This window comes from Penicillium canescens (assembly GCF_028828765.1).
Source record: "Penicillium canescens strain IBT 15451 chromosome Unknown utg000006l_segment0_segment0, whole genome shotgun sequence".
Taxonomy (NCBI): domain Eukaryota; kingdom Fungi; phylum Ascomycota; class Eurotiomycetes; order Eurotiales; family Aspergillaceae; genus Penicillium; species Penicillium canescens.
The window spans coordinates 852,123-870,082 of NW_026703968.1; the positions used below are offsets into that span (position 1 = coordinate 852,123).

Genomic DNA, 17,960 nt, shown 5'->3' on the forward strand with positions numbered 1-17,960 from the left:
GCCCACTCGCTTGGGTGGCTCACTCGCATGTGAATTACGTTAGTTAAGTTAACTAACTAGTTAAGTTACGTTAGGCCTCAACCATAAGACCACGAGGCCACTAAGTTAACGCAAACATCAATTGTACGAGCGAGACCTTGATAACTATACTTGCAGTACTTCTAAAATATTGCTTCTAGCTCCCATGGTGGGCCCCTTGTTCCTGGGGGCTAATCTTCCAAGGACTGCAAACTTCGAAACAGGAATGCCATACCTCTGTGATGTTCAAGGTTCAGATTCCAATGCCATAGAATAAAAGGATGTAGCTTTTCCCCTTATGCCCATAGTTGTTTTTGACCATCTGGAAACCAGTCGTCGTCGGCGTGGGCTTGATTTATCTATTTGCTATAGCTGAGTCTCACGACTTTGTTGATGGTGACGAGGAGCTCAACCGCAACCTTGCCGTTGCTTCCACAAACAATGCTCTGGAACCCATTCGGAATGATAAATTAGGACCGGAGTGGCAATCAGCCGCTGTTCGGACTCCAAATGTCTTCTGGGAAGGCGGATTTGCTACGCCAGGATCCAGGGAATGGGCGCTGGCCGGTTACAGTCCATGTCGATTCTTCCAAAGCCTGGCCAACGAAGACAGAATGTCCCTTTGGGCAATCATGCAAATTAATGAACAGATTGTGAACATCTTGCCCTGATGGGAAGCCCATATTGAAGATTTATTAGAGTCGACAGTGAGGTGGAATAGACGACGAGCCGAAGTTTATGACGCTTCAATTAATGAAGGGCAACGGCGAACAGTTTGGATGCTGATCTGATTTGGAGGATGCACTAAAGTTTGCGACTTGTCAAGGCGATAGAAGACGACAATGTGAGACTAAAAGTTACTTATAAGCCACGATATATGGTATCATTTTAGGCAAAGGAGGTTTCTGTAAGTAGTGGTAGTAAGTAGGATGTGATAAGTCCATGTACTAGCCGTGATGTAGGCCGCTACTTCTAGTACTATAGATGCATAACTACTATGCGCCCTATAACCTTCCGTGCTAGCGTGACTAGAGGCCGGAATATGGGCAGTCTGTCCTCGAAGAATGACAATATTCCACTGTACCAGCAGGCAGTCATTCTATAGGAGACGGTTCTATAAGTATAAATAGACAATCACTCAAAGATGCCATATTAGTGATACGTCATCTTCAATATTTACTACCCTGCTTCTCTAGATGTCTTACGAAATAGTACTTCATCACGCTGACACGGACGGTTGCACGGCGTAGAGTTATGCATCTTAGCACTAGAAGTAGCGGCCAACATCACGGCCAGTACATAGTCTTATATCAATCTTACTTACTACGACTACTTACAGAAACCTGCTTTACCTATAATCGTGCCTTTTTATTACTCTGATTTAGCCATGCGGTCATCTATCGTGGCTATGTAGGCTGTAAGTATACCTAGAACCTCAAATTCTCGTCTTCTATCGCCTCGATGAGTCGCAATATTAAATGGAACATAAAAGGGACAATCTTTAGACAGAATGGATATAGGTCGAGCGCATATATCAAAGCAATTACCCGGTAAGTAGATACAGTATTAACCGCGGCGACGTCAGTGTAATCGCAGTGGATTTGTCCGTGGGGAAACCTAGAGATCTTGTTGACTGTAGATCAATCGAGCTTTTGCCGGATGGTACAGGCTACATGACTGTAAGTGCCATAAGCCTAATACAGATGATTCCTAAATGGACACGACGTCGATTTCTTATGTCTGGCACTGGTAGCTAGGGTCTCTATACTTGTTTGTGTTTCCATGCCACTGTATTCAGCTATAACTGTCATGGACTTGTCCTCAAAAATTGCATGTACGTATATGTATAGGCGAGAGGCAGGTTAATGGGAGCCCTGTGCCTCGCTGGAATCGAGGCACCTCGCCCTCACATGTATAAGAAGCAGTAACGTTATCGTCATTTGTATCCACCATCAATAGACCAAGTGAGTCGAAGAGCTGCTTCATTGTGCAGCAGAATGGGCTTGCCCTATGGTTCACTTTGGCATCCGACTATACCAAAGCCCGTAATCTTATGCATAGACAAAATATTAGGAATTACTATAAATGCACGAAGTAATGGCCACGCGACATGTTGGCTGGGAAGCTCAATTAGTTTGATCCATTCGCAAGTGAAAATGGATTTTAATGGCGTGAGAGCCCCGACCAATCAGCAAAGTCAGGCAATAGTTCACTTAGCAAAGAGTATCACAGCATATGATTTACCAGTAAGTGCATATTAGACGTAAGTATAAAAGGGATGTGACTTATCATACTCAGCCTGAATCTCATTCCCTGATAGGCACTGTAAGACTACAGAATGTTTTACCTTGGTCTATAAAATAAGAACCTAAGCATTATAAAGATCTTATTATTCAATTTTTTATGCAAAATATTATCAAGTTATCATCTATCTTGCCCATATGCCGGAACAACACACGAATCGCTTGGAACCTAGTCATGTCGGGCTGGCTTCTTGAAATTAAGGACTGGAACATAAAGGGGTACAGGCGCATTCATTCCATAGCACGAACAATTCATGAACACAACTGCAATCCTCAACAAATCCATCGAACAACAACAAAATAGACAAAGACAATCGCGACGATGATTCATAGCAGCACGGCCTCTGATTGGACGGACCCAACCAGAAACCCACCCGATTTAAAAAAACGAACCGCATCAATATCAAACTCTCAGGATGCCGGGATAAAACACGAGAAACCCGTTCTGGATGATGCAAAATGAGCAAGCGGTCGCTCGAGGAGTTTAGGGGAGGTGCGCAAAGGTCGCCCGACCCCGATAACAATGGCATACTCCCTATTCATGACCTGCTCTCGCCCGGCGAGGAGGAGCACGGGCAGTCATCCGGACCGACCAAGAAGCCCAGAAACTTCATTGCCACAGTTGTAAGTGATACATCTGCCTTAGTTGCCTGGTTCTACGGCACGACCGAGCTCTCCGGGCCTCGCTAACGCTCGTTCCAAGGCGTGTGAGACCTGTCGTCTGAAGAAGACGCGATGCGATGAATCACGGCCCAGATGTGGGCTCTGCAAGTCGCTTGGCCTGGAATGTGTTTACAATGAGCGTAAATCATCAAAGTGAGTCGTTTCAATGCTGTCTTGTACACTCAATTGCTCATACACTCCAGACGGGACCAATCCCTTACTATGATTATGAGTACTTTGCACCGTCTAGAGACGAAATTGGAAAATATCCCCACGTCCATCTTGGGTGATCTGCAGTCTCTTCGGAGCCAGATCCGTACTCCTGCCGATGGATTGCACACACAGGTATCGCCTGCTGTCAACGATGGTAACCAGACATCCATGCTGGCCGCCACGGGAGACAACTTCACTCCCGCCGCAGCAGGAGATGGAGATGACTTTGAATTTGAAGAGAACGAAACACAGCCTGACTCCGCAGGTCGAATCTCTATCTCTTTCAGTCAACATGGGGTTATTCTGTGGCCTGGAGCCCGGCAGATCCTCCCAAAGCAGTTACTCGCTGCCTATGAACTGCTTGGAAAAAACTATGTCATTGAATTGGAGTCGGCGCGACCTCCACTTCCAATGTTCACAAGTCATTATCCTCTCCAGGCGGGAGAACATTGGCTAGAAGAGCTTCCGTTGGCGATGATCAGAGGCCTGGCAGATGCATTCTTCAGTGTTTTCAACCCATCCACCCCTATAATGGATAAGGGGTTCTTCTTTTCCTTCACTCTTGGCTCAGCTATTGAGAGCGGTTTCGGCTACAATTTGGAGAGTTGTCTGGTTCTCAATGTGCTAGCACTGGGATGTCTTGCTGTCCTAGCCTCACAAGAAGGAAACTATCCTTTGCCAGGAACTCTGGGTCATCAATTCGAACCACCTGAATGGATGAATGTGGTCTATGAAGAACAGCCTGGACTACGGTTTTTCAACGAAGCTCGTCGACGCATTGGCTTTTTGATGTGCGACAATGACATCCAGAGTTGCCAATTCTACCTCCTCTCCTCGTGCGTACCCATGCCCAAGCCTAATACAATTACCAGATAGATTCTAATCTCTTACAGTGTATATTATAGTCAGATTCCCCGTCCGATGGACTCTTGGGCAATGATTCATCGTGCCGCTACATGCTGTCTGTCAATGCTGACCAAGTAAGTCCTACCCATACACCTCAATCGGCCAAGATAGTTCTAACTGGCGCATAGCCACGATGTAAACTTCGACGGATGGGAAGGTGACATGAAATCCCGCGTATATTGGAATTGCCTCATGAATGAAACAATCCTCGTCCAAGAGCTTCACCTCCCATCAAGCGGCCTCTCTCGCCTCGAAGAACAAGTCCCAATTCCCAAATTCATCGGCTTCGAAACAACCGGCTACGCTGCAACGCGCTACAACTCATCAAGCGTGGTCGACGACTCATACTTCCAATACCACTTCCTAGCCCAGGTAGCCCACCGCATCATCCTCACGCGAATCCGCCACTCCCTATACTTCTACTGTAAGCAGCTCAGCCCTTTCTCGAAATATCGCCATTACTGATGCATAAATACCCTCTACCAGCCGACTCAGGATCCTTCCCCCTCCCCGCCGTAAACACAGAACTCAACCACCAACTAGAACAATGGCGCACCAACCTTCCAACAGCAATCCAATTCACAAACCCAAGCACTAGCAACCACACAAACACAAATACTCCCTACTCCTCACACAATACACCAATTGACCACTCCTCCCTCCATCCCTCACCCGGCTCAGCAGCATCCCCAATCCCGAACCAAACCCAACTCTCCTCCCCAAGACCCAGAACCACAGACCCGACCCGTCCCCTGTCGCCGGCAGTAGCAGTGACAGATGCAATGCTGAAAGGCCGCTACATGATCGCCCGCTTCCACATCGGCCGACCGTATCTATATAAGGCCCTACGGACCCCGGGTCTCCTCACAGACGAAGACTTCGAGCAGGTGAAGAGCGGCCTATTGAATGCAATGGATTGGCCCATTACGCAAGGTATTTTCCGGAAGATGAAGAGTTGCATTCCGATTAGGTTTGCGTTTTGTTCGCAGTAAGTGCTTTTTAATTACATTCTTATATTTTGTCAGCTTTGGTTGGCTAACACTTTTTGTTCTGCTCAGATTCTTTGGTCAGATACTCCTCTTCTACTGTATTGCTCACTCACCTAGTCCTCGTCTCCGTGAGACTCTGCCTAGTGGTTGGGAACGCTGGATTAGGGTGATGCTGGGTTTTTTGGAAGATTGTGCTGTGCATAGTCCCGCTGTTGCGCAGGATCTGGAGCTTTTGCGGTCTTTATGGCCTGAGCATTAGTTTCTACTCTGTTGTTGAATTACTTCTAGAGTGCACTGTATTCTATGATATAGTATCGTTTCTTTTTTCCATTGTCTTTTCCGGGGCTTGTCTGTTCGCATGTATGGAGTTGGTTGTTCGGTTTTATGCTTAATGCCGTCCTTATTATACCTGCTTTTCTATACCAGCATATAAGAGTCGATGTCTGGGTCCGAATCAAATCCAGTATAGCGATTCATGTCTATATACGAGGACTGGACCTCATGTAGCAATTGCTTGTGATAGAGAAGGGTATTGAAAAAAGAATAACAAAGAGTATCCCAACGACAAGATGCCTATCCGTCGTCACCAAAATCAGGCAACATTCCAGGTCACAACAGCTAGATGAACACGTACTATTACAGGGCCCACTCGTCGGCTGTCTCAGAGTCTGCAATAAAGGGCTTGTCAATCTGTTTGATGGCGTGGTCGCCGCAGAGAATACTACAAAGGAGATGGTTAGTGAAATGGACACAGCAATACATGGGAAGGTTATCACATACCAAGCTTCAGCGACCAGCGAGTCTAATTCCTTGACAATATCCTCCCGCCGAGGGGAGGAGATATCGCCGTTACTGAGCTGAGCCTGTAAATCGCGAATATACTTCTTCTTCCCGCCAGCACCATCCAGAACCTCCTTTCCAAGACAGTCACTGTGGAAAGCATGTTGGCAGGGGAAGACAAAGAACTGACGACTGAGGACAGGCAGCGAACAGATCCAACATTTCTCACCCGGCTCGACAATCGCATAGCGGGTATCCAGACCAGCAATCTCACCCCTGATTTGACGGGCGGTCTGGGCCGAGTTGTCCATCTCCTGACGCAAGGCATCGATGTGACGCGAGTAATCTTCCAAAGCAGTGCAAATCTCGTCCTTGAAGTCGTCGATAACGACGAAATCAGGGAAGAAGGGAATCAGATCCTCAATGCGAAGAAGCTCACAGCGGCGCAAGAATTCAATGGCGTCTTTAATACCAGTGCCTGGTTGGCGGATCTTTTTCTCCGCGACCAGGAGCCACAATTTCTTGCGGAGTTTGTCGTTGCCCTCTGGACGGTCGGCGACGATTGCAGCCAACTCGATGTCATTGTGTTCCAGAGCTAGCTCGACAGCCTGTAGATACTGACCCATAGTGCTGTAGATGTGGATGCATGACTGGACTCGTTGATTTTGGATACAAAGTCGAAGGGCAAAGTCTGCGTCGTAGGGAGGGGGCGACGATGGTTGCGATTGGAGGTAGGTGAGCAGGCCGGCCTCGGATGTTGAGGGGCTGGACGCATGGATTGAAATAAGAGTATTATGGACCGCTGCGGATGGGTTGGGGTGATTGACAATGATAAAGTTCAGATAGCGGACAGCTTGGTTCTGACTGAGGGAAGCGACACTGGCCGATTTGTTATAATTTAGCAGTGCGGGTATCAATCTCTCAGGATCGAGGTCCGTCTGGCGCATCAAGATATCGACCAGGTCTGTGGGCTTGTGTGTCATGAGCACACTGCTGTATTTGTAGAAGACATCGCTATCACTTTGGCGTTGCAGGACTTTCAAAGCTTCCAGCCATTTCTCGCGCTGAATCCAATATGACAGAACATAATTGTAGTCAGATGTAGCGGTTGCGAAGAAGAGCAACTCCTCCTCGCGGCCATGGCTACTTATGATATCATATACTGTCTTCCGGTCCAAATCCGCTTTGTGGCTGTTGACAAATTCTTGAAATTCAGCGCGGACGCTGCCAAGCTGATCCTTAATTTCTCCGGTGCTCGTGCCCTCTGTCAATTCGGCCTTGGTGGCGATGTTGTCATCGAGGGAATTCAGTTTGGACATGAATAGTTCCACAAGCCAGCTGGCGACCATAATTCTTTGCATGGCAGAGGCTTTCTTGTATGTTGCCAGCTGGGAGAGGAGGTAGTTTCGCAGGGCGTCATGTTCTTTGTGGTCAATCATGGTAAGGCAGACCTCCTCAAAGCCTTTGCTGCTCTTACCCCATACTTTGGCAGCCTCGAAGAAGTTGCCTTTGTCGGCCAAAAAGTCACCCGAGGCAGTCATGACAGCATCGCGCTGTGCGGGACCTCGGGCATACTGAAGAGCTTCGTCGAATTTCTGCTCTTTCAGGAAGATCTTCCAGACATCTCGGTCTTCGTCGCCAGCCACAACCTCAAAAATGGCCTGAGTGGTGAAGAGCCAATATGTGTTCTTCGTGAGATCAGTCAAGAGACCCAGCGCACTCTGCCCAGGCTCCAGCACCGTTTGATTGTATACAACCTCCTGGCTGAGACGGTTGACGGCGACCACTTTTCCTCCAACAAGCGCCAAGATATGCCATTGTGTCAAAGTCATTGCGGAAATCGGGTCTTGTATCAACTTCCGACCTCCCCGTGGTGATTCTGAAGCCGGGAACACCGACCGCGCAAGCATATGTGCATCCTTGAATGGGGTCTCTGATGCGAGCTGGCCATGGTAGATTCCTTCGGAGCTGAGCCACGCAAATTCCTTTTCAGTATACCCTTCAGCCTGATGGCTGTCTGACACCGCAGGTGAAATCACTAAAGAAGATGGAGCAGAGCCGGAGGCTTTCTGAGCTTCATGTGTCAACGGAGTCTCGCGCTGGAACAGCTCCGAGTACACAGACCCGCCGCTCTCTCTCCCATGCTTCGAGGCTCCTGCCCGGCCAGTGAAGTGTAACAATTTCCCATAGGTTGCCACAAGTACCCTTTTGTGATCGGGTTTTGAGAAGACCGGCTCCACCGAGATTCCCGTCACCGCGGAGGCGCCGGGTGCCTGGAAAACTGGAGTCGTGTACTTCTCCTCACGCCGGTAGTTGGATGGTTCGATATAAGTCTCGTACACATTGCCATCGGTGGCACCGAGGAGAATCTCACGAGTGGACGCAGTTGGTAGAGAGGGATTCCAGGCAATACTCTCAATTAATACACCTTTTAATCGTGACAGGGGTTTCGGCTGTCGCGACGGTGACTGGGCATGGAGATAGTAGTTCTCACCGAGAGTTGTGGTGATGATCAAATGGGACGCGGAAGGATCGAGGAACATGCGCCGGATGACTCCAACTTCGGAGGACTTCTTGGGAAGATCGATGTCTGTTGTTCACGAGCACATTAGCTCCGCTGTTGTAGCCAGCATTTGCTGCGGGGAAGGTTCGGAGGCCTACCTTCGACATCTTCAGGAGAGTCAAGGTCGATTCGGAGAATGCGGTTGGTTGACAGAGCTAGCACAAGTACATTGTTCGCGACCTGCGCTGCCACAAAGTCCGCAGCGATGTTGAAGGCTAGCTGCACCCGCTCAACGTCGAATATCGGAAGGGAGGAGCTCGGGGGCTCCATTAAGTTGCTGGGAGCAACGTAACTGCTGGATCCATCCAGCGCCATGATGCGCTAGCTGTAGCAGTGCTATGTCATGCCGATCGAGCAAGAGTGGAGGTAGTTCAAGGCTGCGCGTTGGTGCGAGACGGAGATTGACTTGGGGGTCCGAGGTATGCGGAGGCTAAGATGCATGGCCTCAGGCCAACATCACTTTACCTACTTGGATCTACAACAGCTAAATCTCCCCAACACGAATATAGAAATACAATTAATCATACACATGTAGGTAGGAATCTATCTGGTTAATCCCTAAGTACAAATCACAAAGTCACTTCGCACAATGCATCGTGGGGTATCATCATATGTGAAACATGCAATAGCTGGACTGGGTATCTAGAAGAAAGGAAATCATGTCATCCCCGACCTGGCTCACATCACCACACATTCGCGATCCGGTTTCCTGCTCTTTTCCTTGGACTTCTCCTTGGACTTCCCCTTGTTCCTGTCACTATCTTTGGTTCGTCCTCTTCCACGCTTCTCCTTCTCATAGGCACCTGGCCCGAGCTTCATCTCATCCATTGCCTCATCGATGTCCAAGGCGGACTCATCTCCTTCGCCTTCCTCACTGAATCCATCATTGGTGATTTTGTCTCGGCTAAGCCGCCCAGCAAAACGCGAGAAGGTGGCGCTGATTCTGTTTTCACCGGTTTGACTGCCGGCACGACTTCCAGGATTGCTCCTAGTTGCTCGGGATCCACGACGAGAGAAGGATCGCCAGTTGTTTGTGCCTTCTTCTTCCATTGGTGCCAATCTAGGCGATGAAGATGGTATAGAATGCGGCTGAAGACCGCTTGGGTTGCTGTTTTCTGAGAATGCCACACTGGATCGCCTTGGAGGATTGGCTAAGGTTGGCGCACCAGTTTCACGAGGTCCAGTGACTTCAACACTTGGTCTGTCAGAAGCCACGTCATCGGTTAAATCAAGTTGATCGCCCAGTGTACTGCCATCCGACGCCCGAGAGGATGGCGCATGCTGAAGATTAACCGCAGATGGATCCTCGGCAATCGGAAGAATTTGATAGAACAAAAGATAGGGAGATTCGGTCTTCAATGCTTGATCAATGTCAACCAGAGTTACCCGTTCTGCTGCAAGATCATCAAAGCGCATCCAATGTTTTGATGTCTCTGAAGCATCTGAGGAAGTGCCGTCAGGAGAGTCAACATCGGGACTAGTGCCCCGGACTATGGCGATGTAATGCCCGGAGTCAACTGAGTTTCCCCTATGGCAGACTAAAGCCTGCAGGGAAAGTTTGAAATTGCCATAGATGGGAGCATTTGCATCTAGATTGTCATCCTGGATAAAATGAGGCAGGCCAATCTCGGTGGGAATATCAATATGTGTGTTGAGCCTGACAGCCTTACCATTTGGTAAGACCGAATAGCGCTTGAGGCACATTCCAAGGATTGGCCGTTTGGAGGAAAAGTGTGCTGCAACTTGCGCATCATTTGTTGGCGTATTGTCAGTATACCATGCTGAGGACCAAGTTAGTTTAGGTTTCCATATGTAAGAGAGAATGAGGATCTTACGTATCAAGCTGAAAAACTGCCATGCAGGCATCATCACCTCTTTCTTGTAGACTCCCCTCCGTGGTGGCCCTTCTGGCGTGGTAGCTTTCCCGTCCTCGTTCTCGTTCTTAGTATCATCGGAATTGGTTTCTTCGCTCGAATCCGGAAAGAACCGTTCTTGAACGATACTAGCACGTCGACCAGGTGTCCGCGATGAGCCAAGGGCTTCAGTGAACTCAGTGAACGATAACCAGGGGCTGGGTCTTTCGGGTTGCGGAGTAAGTGATGGCTCAGGTGACAAGGTGGGCGTAGTCTCAATCTCGATTGCTTCAACATGTGTAGTGGAGCCCTTGGATATGGAGGCAGAATCCATTGATCGGGTTGAGGTAGCCGTGTTACGTCGCTGCATGTGTCGTTTCACTTCAATCCTGTTATTGAAATAGGCCTCCAGACAATCTTCCAACGTGAGAGATTGCTCCCCATCGATTGGCTCGGGTGGGATGGCAACTTCCAGAAGCCTTTCATTGATGAACTTGTGGTCATCGCTCTCGTCCTCTTTGCCGGTGTGAAAGATGTCCATTTTCAGAGTCAAGAGTGGCAGCTCAAGCTTCTCAGTGATGAAGGTAAATGCTTCTGATGTATCTTGTTGGCGGAGTTTGGCCGCATCTTCCCAACCACATTCTGCTAGAGCGTCCTGTAAATGTTTTGTCTACAAAATGATGTGAATATCAGGCCGAACGTAAAGAAAGACTGCAAAGAATAATGGCTTACCATATCTGTTGTAATGAGCTTTCCTGATCGCAGAAGGTTCACCCATAATCTCAGAAGAACTGCAAGCTTTCGACGGGGCTCATCACTAAATGATTTGTATAGGATGGCTTCGAAACAATCAAGACGTGCGAACATGGCGAACAGCAGGGAATCCAGGTAGCATGTAACCCCTGCACGATTCTCTGCTCCTAGAAGCTTGGTGTTGGGTGTGTAAGTCCTGATAATGCCTTCAATGGAGTCCTCCAGCAGAAGTAGCAGACTGAACGCCTTTTCTGTATCTCCGTGTGTAGATTGTAATGCATAGCTGATATGGCCCTCCTCTAATGCAGTAATACCGAGTTGTTTGATTCGTTGCACGAGGGCTTTGACCTGTTTAAAGGTTAGAAACATTAGATGTATGCAAGCCGACCGTATGTGACCAGGTCATACCTTCTTGTCATGTTCCTGGTTCTCTTCTGGCTTGGTTTCTGACTTGAAGAAGCTCTGGAATAACGGTCGGGAGAGAAGATGGGATGCCTACAAATCCCAAGTTGTTAGCCAACACATTATCGTATAGATTGAAGCACGAAGCTGATCTGCTTTGGGCGAGTACCTCTTCTTTGCTTTGCTTGTTCAACTTGTGGTTTCGGTCGCGACGCGTCAAGAATCGGTGGATTCCACTCATTATGGCTGTTGGTAGAACAGGCTCAAAATCGCAGGGTTTCTAGATCGAAGGGAAAAATGCCGAAATGAGAGGCGACATGCGGGGATCAAGACACCTGGAGACCAGCACAGAGCTTAGTCAAGGCTGCAGGATTTCTGGAAAGCGCAAGAACACATCATAAAACCAGATCTGCTGACAAGGAAGAGGCAAAGGGTCAATGGACACTAAGTGATCGAAGATGAAGCTCACATGGTGATCTGCGGGGCAGAGATCCAAGTGGTAAACTATATAAATTACGTACGGTTGAGAAACCGGAGTGTCGTATTTCCGAGAGTAGAATAACTTCGAAGCTGGTATATGTACTTCGACTTTGAAGCTAATACAGAACTATGATACTTGGAATATTCCTAGCTATCTCAGTTGAACCATGTCCTAATCAGTAGCTACACACTACTTTAGGCAGACACAATAAACTTTTGCTGCCGTATAACTCGGTTAGAGGTCGATATAGTCCGTACATCAATTCTAAGTAGCAGTGACTGAGGCTCCTCAGTACTGCATAGCTATTTAATAGCTGTTGCCTTACATATACGTCACGTATGTTCATTTAGCCCGTCTGAGTCACCCTGTCTGATGATATCAAGTTGTGACGCCTTGTAAATCAGGCGCCATAAGACAATACGGTCACGTGCCGAGATGCGCAAACAATTTTTGGCACGGTCCAGGATGGTCACCAATTTGACAACACCAATTAATCACAAAATGGCTGCCAGGGAACCATCTAGGTTCCTTTCAAGGGCATTGCCCAGGGCCTCAGTACCCTCAATCCGCCCGCAGGGCTTTTTATCACGCCGCAATGTCTCTGATGAAGCCCCGTCGCGGCGCCTGTCGGACCACCTGAGCGAGCTGGAATCGGCGTCGTCTCTGTCGACACCTGTGCCTGAGAGTGCAGCACAATCATTCGATCCCGTTGCACGAGCAAAGGCTCGCAAGACTCAGCTCCCCCGTGGCCGGTATGATATCCCAACCTTATCTCAAGCCATGCGCATCTGCAGACACGACAAACATATCGAATGCTGGGATAAACGAACGACAACTAACTTCAACCCCTTCAATTAGATACCAATTCCGCTCCCCCAAGTACGACCGTGGTCCCCTTCACCCTCACCAACCGCCTCCTGCATCCGATCCCTCCTCCCGTCTGTTTGTCCCAGGCCCATTCTCCGCCCCCCGAGCGGAGCAGACTTACGACGCAACCGTCGCCGCGGACATCATGAGTCTGTGCTACGTTCACACGCCGCCTGGCTTCACGCCTCCCCCGAAAGCACCCCGTCTCCGCGAATGGGACGACAGCTCCCCCTACCACAAGAACCGTGTGCTCCGCGGACCCCGTGGTGGCGATGTCCTGCGCCTCCTCCGTAAGCCGATCAAGTTCAACAACATCCCCGAAATCGAGCGCATCACAATCCACAGCTACGTCAACAAGGCCGCCACCGAGAACTCATCCTGGCTGCACGTGGCCGGTATCGCTGTCCAGGCTATCTCCAACGTCCGCGTTGAGACTTTCAAGTCCAAGACCAGCGTTGCTAACTGGGGTATTGTCCCCGGCCGTGACTCTGTTGCCGTCAAGGCTGAGCTGTACGGCGAGAACATGTACCACTTCTTGGGTAAGCTGGTTGATGTTGTCTTGCCCCGTATCAAGGACTGGGAAGGTGTCAAGGGTACCAGCGGTGACAGCAGTGGAAACATCACCTTCGGTATGGAACCGGAAAATGTTGCCCTGTTCCCCGAGATTGAGGTCAACTACGATATGTAAGTGTGGGCCACGTTGGATATTGGTTGGCCAGAGCTAATTTGCCTTGCAGGTACCCTCCTAAGATGATCCCCGGTTGCCACATCACTCTCCACACTAGTGCCAGAACCGACAAGGATGCCCGTCTCCTCCTGAGCGCCATGGGTATTCCCTTCTACGGAAAAATCGTAAACTAAAGTGGTTCTACATCTGGCGACATCTTGGCTTTTTATTATATCTCCACTTGGATGGTCTTTTGATATCCAGCTTGTAACTTTAGAAACGACCTGCATAATGGTCATTGTGATTATCCGGAATCGTGTACTATTTTCTTTCAATTTCATTCTACATTTACAGCGAGAATTATATCACACCAGAACAATTTCCAAAACAATCAAAAGGAAAGGAATAACACAAGTCCAGCTAAATCACATTACTACTGGATAAGAGCCTATAGCCGAGATAATAGTTTATACTGGAAAAAAAAGTTCACCATCATGCGTAGAATCATGTTACATACAGGTATCAATGAAACCCGAAAGCAAAAACGAAAAAAAGAAAGGCAAATCGCTAAATCATGGAATAGGCGCAGACAAGAACTCGCATTTGAGTAGCTCATCAGCGCTAGGCCGCTGCTCATAATCCAAATGGAAAGTCATGTCAAGGAACTCCACAGCCTCCTGACTGACATGATCCGGAGCAGGCGGACGAGCCTTGTTGCTACCGATAGCAAAGATAGCCTGCAGTTGACTGCAGTCTGGGAAGGGGTGAGCGCCAATGAACATCTCGACTACGAGACAGCCCAAACTCCAGATATCGGCTTTCTTGGTGTGGGCAGTCTGCCGCACGACTTCGGGTGCCATCCAGTATACACTTCCCTGTAGGGAAGTGCGGTGGATATGGCTGCCTGCGCCGCCGCCACTGGCGCGGGCACCGAGGAGGTGGGATGCTTCAACGCGCTTGGAGATACCAAAATCGGAAATTTTGACACCGCCCTTGTTGTCGACGAGGATGTTAGCCCCCTTGATGTCACGGTGGATGATGTCCCGGCTGTGGAGGTATGAGAGACCGGCCAAGATCTGACGGACGAAGTTCTTGACGAGGGGTTCTTGGAAGGTGTTATATTGCTTCAGCATGGTAGCAATAGAACCTCCAGGAACATACTCCAGGAAAATGTTCAGGTATTGATCATCGGCGACGGTACCGAGATATTGCACAATGTTCGGATGGGACATTCCTTGCAAGAGCTCGATTTCGTGCTTGAGGGCATTGACCATGAGGTTCTTCCGTTGATCGAATTCTGTGCCCTTAGTAGCAGATGGGATCTCGACCTGCTTGACGGCCATAAGTTCTCCGGTGATGGCATGTAGAGCCAAGAAGACGCTTCCGAAGGAACCTTCACCAATCAACGATCCCTTCATCCAGTTCTTGGGTGCGAAGTTATTTCCAGCCAAGAAGTCAGCGAGGCCATCATCCTCTTCTTCGCCATCCTCGGCTACCATGACACTCATCCGATCATTGAATGAACCGCCATCTGTAGCAGCGACGCTGACACTCTCATCAAAGAGGCTCTGGCGCGAGGTGTTGGGCGGCTCATCAGAGCCACTCTCGAATGAGACGTATGACTTGCGGTTCGGCTCAATGGGCGACTCTTCTTGGAGAGGCTGAAGAGAGCTAGATGCAATGGAGTCCCGATATGAGGTTTGTGGCAGGTTGAACTTGGAGACTGATATAGGCCGCGGAGCACGTACTGCCTGTGCTACCCCAGGGCCCTGAAGCCATGTATCCGCAATGCTGGGGATTGGTGGGATCGGAGGCAATGGTGGTAGAGGAGGAGCATCCTTCATACTTGAAGCAACACTGTAGTTGCTTACAACACTCATGCGACTTGCGGCACGGCTCAAACGTTGAGATCTGCGCATGGTCTTTTCGATGTTTTCTCGGTCATGACTGGGGAAGAATGACTGTAGCTCGTGAATAATCATCTCACTTGGAGGTCTCTGTCCGAAGAAAGAGCGAAGCTTAGCCACGGGGTTCCGTTCACCGTTAGGGCCCTGGTCTTCCAGACTAGAATTGGAAGGACGATGTCGGGGACCTAATGGAGAGAGTGGTTGCTTAATGTTATGCCAAGATTCGCCGGTAAGTTGCTGGATCTTGTGTTTCTGGCGCTGGTTGGAATTGCTGAGAGCGTTATGATGAGTGGCCTGACTTTCATCGTATGCCAGCTGAGAGGCACGTCGCAGCTCGTCCATATCTGGTTCGCCAGCATGAATCTTTCGTAGAATCAAGCGGCCTCGTTCGGACTTGTTGAAACCTTCACAAATCTCCATGAGCTCGGGTTCAGTGAGTTTCCTGCAATTAGACAGATCTGGATCTAATCCGTCTAGAACATAGAAACAATAGTTTCTGTACTGGTGCTCCGGAAGCTGCAGCTTCTTCAACACACAGAGGATGACTTCGTCGGGTGTTTTGCAATTGCGGATATCCAACACCTTGGTTTGTCCACCGGTATATATGACGCGGATGACAGGGGAGCTTGGCGGAAGAGGGCCCATGGTGAGACCGTCAAGACTGGGGTTCCGAGGATGGGAGCTTCTGCCTTCGTTCGGAGTGCCGGTGTTTCGGCCAGAGCTTGAGCCACCCGAAGATGGATGGTTCAGGTAGTCCTTGCGCCATGGACCCCTTTCAGAGTCACCGGCGGGTGGTGACGCAGGCTGAGACAGCGTTTTACTGTTCAGATAATCATCAGCCAGCTGAGATGTGCGTCGGTATGGTAAGCGGGAATGAGAATAGCGGGAGGAATTAGAGAGCGCGGTGGCTTCGAGGGCGGCTAGGGTATCCTGTTCTGATTGTTAGCAACAGCAAAAGACAGACCCAATATGCACTTGGAACCCACCATATTCTTCTGTCTTGACGAGGTGCCAGACTTGGTTCTGAGTTGCTTGATGGCGACAAAGATGCGCACTCGGTCGCCCACCTTCTTAATGCCCATTTCCTGCAGAATCTTTTGGTCGCATTCGAGCAGGTTGTCCCCGTTGAAATTGTTGGCTGGAAGCGATCAGTTCACCTGTAGCCTTCAGTGGACACAGTACAGCCAAACCCACCTTTGAATAACGACTCATATTGCCCACATTTGATGCTGTGAAGCCAGGCGACAACACGTTTCTCATCCCAGGTGCTTCAGATGGTCAGGATAACTGCGGTCATTGATCCACTATTGGGGCACTTACCGGACTGATGCCAGATCGTCCTGCCCCTCCGAAAGCTCCGATTTCGTCGGGCTGGCAAATCCCATTCCATCCTGAGCTCTTGTGGCTGTCGCGGGTCTCTGTAACGGGTTCGCATGATATGCAGTTGGGGTCTGGGACGAGGGAACACTCAAAGGTGCAGAATACTGCTTGGGAGCCAACATGTCTGAATGGGTTGTGCGAATGCCTTCGACCCCTCGTCGCTCGGTATTGATGTCAACCACAAGGAGCCCTTTGCTCGTTCCCTTTGCTCTCTCAAAAGCTCTTCGGGTCGACTTGAATGGTGGTGGTGGGGAGGTCCGATCAAAAATGCGACGTCGGTCAACACATAATCCCGGTTCCCTGGTGTTCAGTCAGCGGCATGTTCCGAGTTTGACCCCAAGAGGGGTGCTGGAGAAGAGAATAGGCACGAGACAAGTAGAAAAGGCGACACTAACCAGGATACCAACAAAAGGATGCTCTCAGCCGAACAGGCGAGATCGGAACGAGGGACCTCACTGCAGCTTACCGTCTGAGCTTTTTTGGGGCGAGATCGGGTCTAGTGCTTGGATCGGCTATCGAGACACCCCCACTCAGCAGTAGAATAAGGTAGAAAGGCAAAAATATGAAGCAGATCTAGGAAGCAGAACTGAAGAACTGGATAATTGGACTGCACTGTGAGTTTTGTAACATGAAGCGTGGAACAGAGTGACTAAGGGCCTCATGTATCAAGGGGGAAAGCCTAACCCGCCCCCACGCGTTTATGTGTCTCATCTGTTTTACCACGAAAATACTTCTATATCCACCTGGACTGAAAGGATATGGCTGGGCTTATCGCTTACTATTGGAGAGTGCCTAGGGTAGAGAGTTGGTTCCCAAGCCCCACGCATGAAACAGCGGCTCTACGGAATGAATCTGAAGTAGGCTTGGTGTCTCACACAGCTCCAGTTATTCTATACATCCGGTGGCTAGTGGGATTCTATTGAACTCAATTGAAGTGTCCGGGCCGATCTGGGAATATTTGAAGTATCCAAAAATACTCCATAGGATAGGTAGTATGTGTATATTTTGTTCTTGACACAAACACAAGAAGACAAGTTCGCTTAAAAACCCCCAAACAGACGGAAGATAACATCTGCTGTTTATAATTGCCCGATGCTTGAACCTGAGACGTAGCGGGTATGACATGTATAAAAGTGGCTATGTAGATACGGAAGCCCTAAGCCTTTGTGCCTTGGTGATTCCGACCGCCTCTATATAGCCACTTTCTCAACCAAG

General features: G+C 49.2%; 6 protein-coding genes across 6 annotated transcripts; 3 read left to right on the forward strand and 3 right to left on the reverse strand.

The window, feature by feature from the left end:
- Positions 1 to 316: 316 nt before the first annotated feature.
- N7446_009263 (uncharacterized protein) lies at positions 317 to 689 on the forward strand (the record flags this gene model as incomplete). Its single annotated transcript, XM_058518008.1, has 2 exons — positions 317 to 362; positions 391 to 689. 2 exons carry the CDS (start codon positions 317 to 319, stop codon positions 687 to 689), a joined length of 345 nt encoding a protein of 114 aa, XP_058368796.1.
- A 2,091-nt stretch (positions 690 to 2,780) lies between these two features.
- N7446_009264 (uncharacterized protein) lies at positions 2,781 to 5,351 on the forward strand (the record flags this gene model as incomplete). The annotated part of the gene is made up of 7 exons (XM_058518009.1): positions 2,781 to 2,945; positions 3,025 to 3,137; positions 3,188 to 4,033; positions 4,091 to 4,177; positions 4,232 to 4,527; positions 4,590 to 5,091; positions 5,162 to 5,351. 7 exons carry the CDS (start codon positions 2,781 to 2,783, stop codon positions 5,349 to 5,351), a joined length of 2,199 nt encoding a protein of 732 aa, XP_058368797.1.
- A 168-nt stretch (positions 5,352 to 5,519) lies between these two features.
- On the reverse strand, positions 5,520 to 8,826 carry N7446_009265 (vacuolar protein sorting protein DigA). Its single transcript, XM_058518010.1, has 3 exons — positions 8,534 to 8,826; positions 5,873 to 8,462; positions 5,520 to 5,813 (listed from the first exon to the last, which is right to left on the reverse strand). The coding sequence occupies exons 1-3, from the start codon at positions 8,748 to 8,750 to the stop codon at positions 5,729 to 5,731; spliced, it is 2,892 nt and encodes a 963-aa protein (XP_058368798.1). The 5' UTR covers positions 8,751 to 8,826; the 3' UTR covers positions 5,520 to 5,728.
- Positions 8,827 to 9,113: 287 nt separating this feature from the next.
- Positions 9,114 to 11,684, reverse strand: N7446_009266 (ubiquitin C-terminal hydrolase family protein; the record flags this gene model as incomplete). Its single annotated transcript, XM_058518011.1, has 5 exons — positions 9,114 to 10,216; positions 10,271 to 10,958; positions 11,021 to 11,389; positions 11,450 to 11,536; positions 11,613 to 11,684. The coding sequence occupies 5 exons, from the start codon at positions 11,682 to 11,684 to the stop codon at positions 9,114 to 9,116; spliced, it is 2,319 nt and encodes a 772-aa protein (XP_058368799.1).
- Positions 11,685 to 12,153: 469 nt separating this feature from the next.
- Positions 12,154 to 13,824, forward strand: N7446_009267 (mitochondrial 54S ribosomal protein uL5m). Its single transcript, XM_058518012.1, has 3 exons — positions 12,154 to 12,676; positions 12,783 to 13,475; positions 13,529 to 13,824. The coding sequence occupies exons 1-3, from the start codon at positions 12,360 to 12,362 to the stop codon at positions 13,650 to 13,652; spliced, it is 1,134 nt and encodes a 377-aa protein (XP_058368800.1). The 5' UTR covers positions 12,154 to 12,359; the 3' UTR covers positions 13,653 to 13,824.
- A 183-nt stretch (positions 13,825 to 14,007) lies between these two features.
- Positions 14,008 to 17,391, reverse strand: N7446_009268 (STE11 family mitogen-activated protein kinase kinase kinase). The gene is made up of 5 exons (XM_058518013.1): positions 17,141 to 17,391; positions 16,686 to 17,045; positions 16,560 to 16,633; positions 16,352 to 16,503; positions 14,008 to 16,295 (listed from the first exon to the last, which is right to left on the reverse strand). Exons 2-5 carry the CDS (start codon positions 16,865 to 16,867, stop codon positions 14,031 to 14,033), a joined length of 2,673 nt encoding a protein of 890 aa, XP_058368801.1. The 5' UTR covers positions 16,868 to 17,045; positions 17,141 to 17,391; the 3' UTR covers positions 14,008 to 14,030.
- Positions 17,392 to 17,960: the final 569 nt, after the last annotated feature.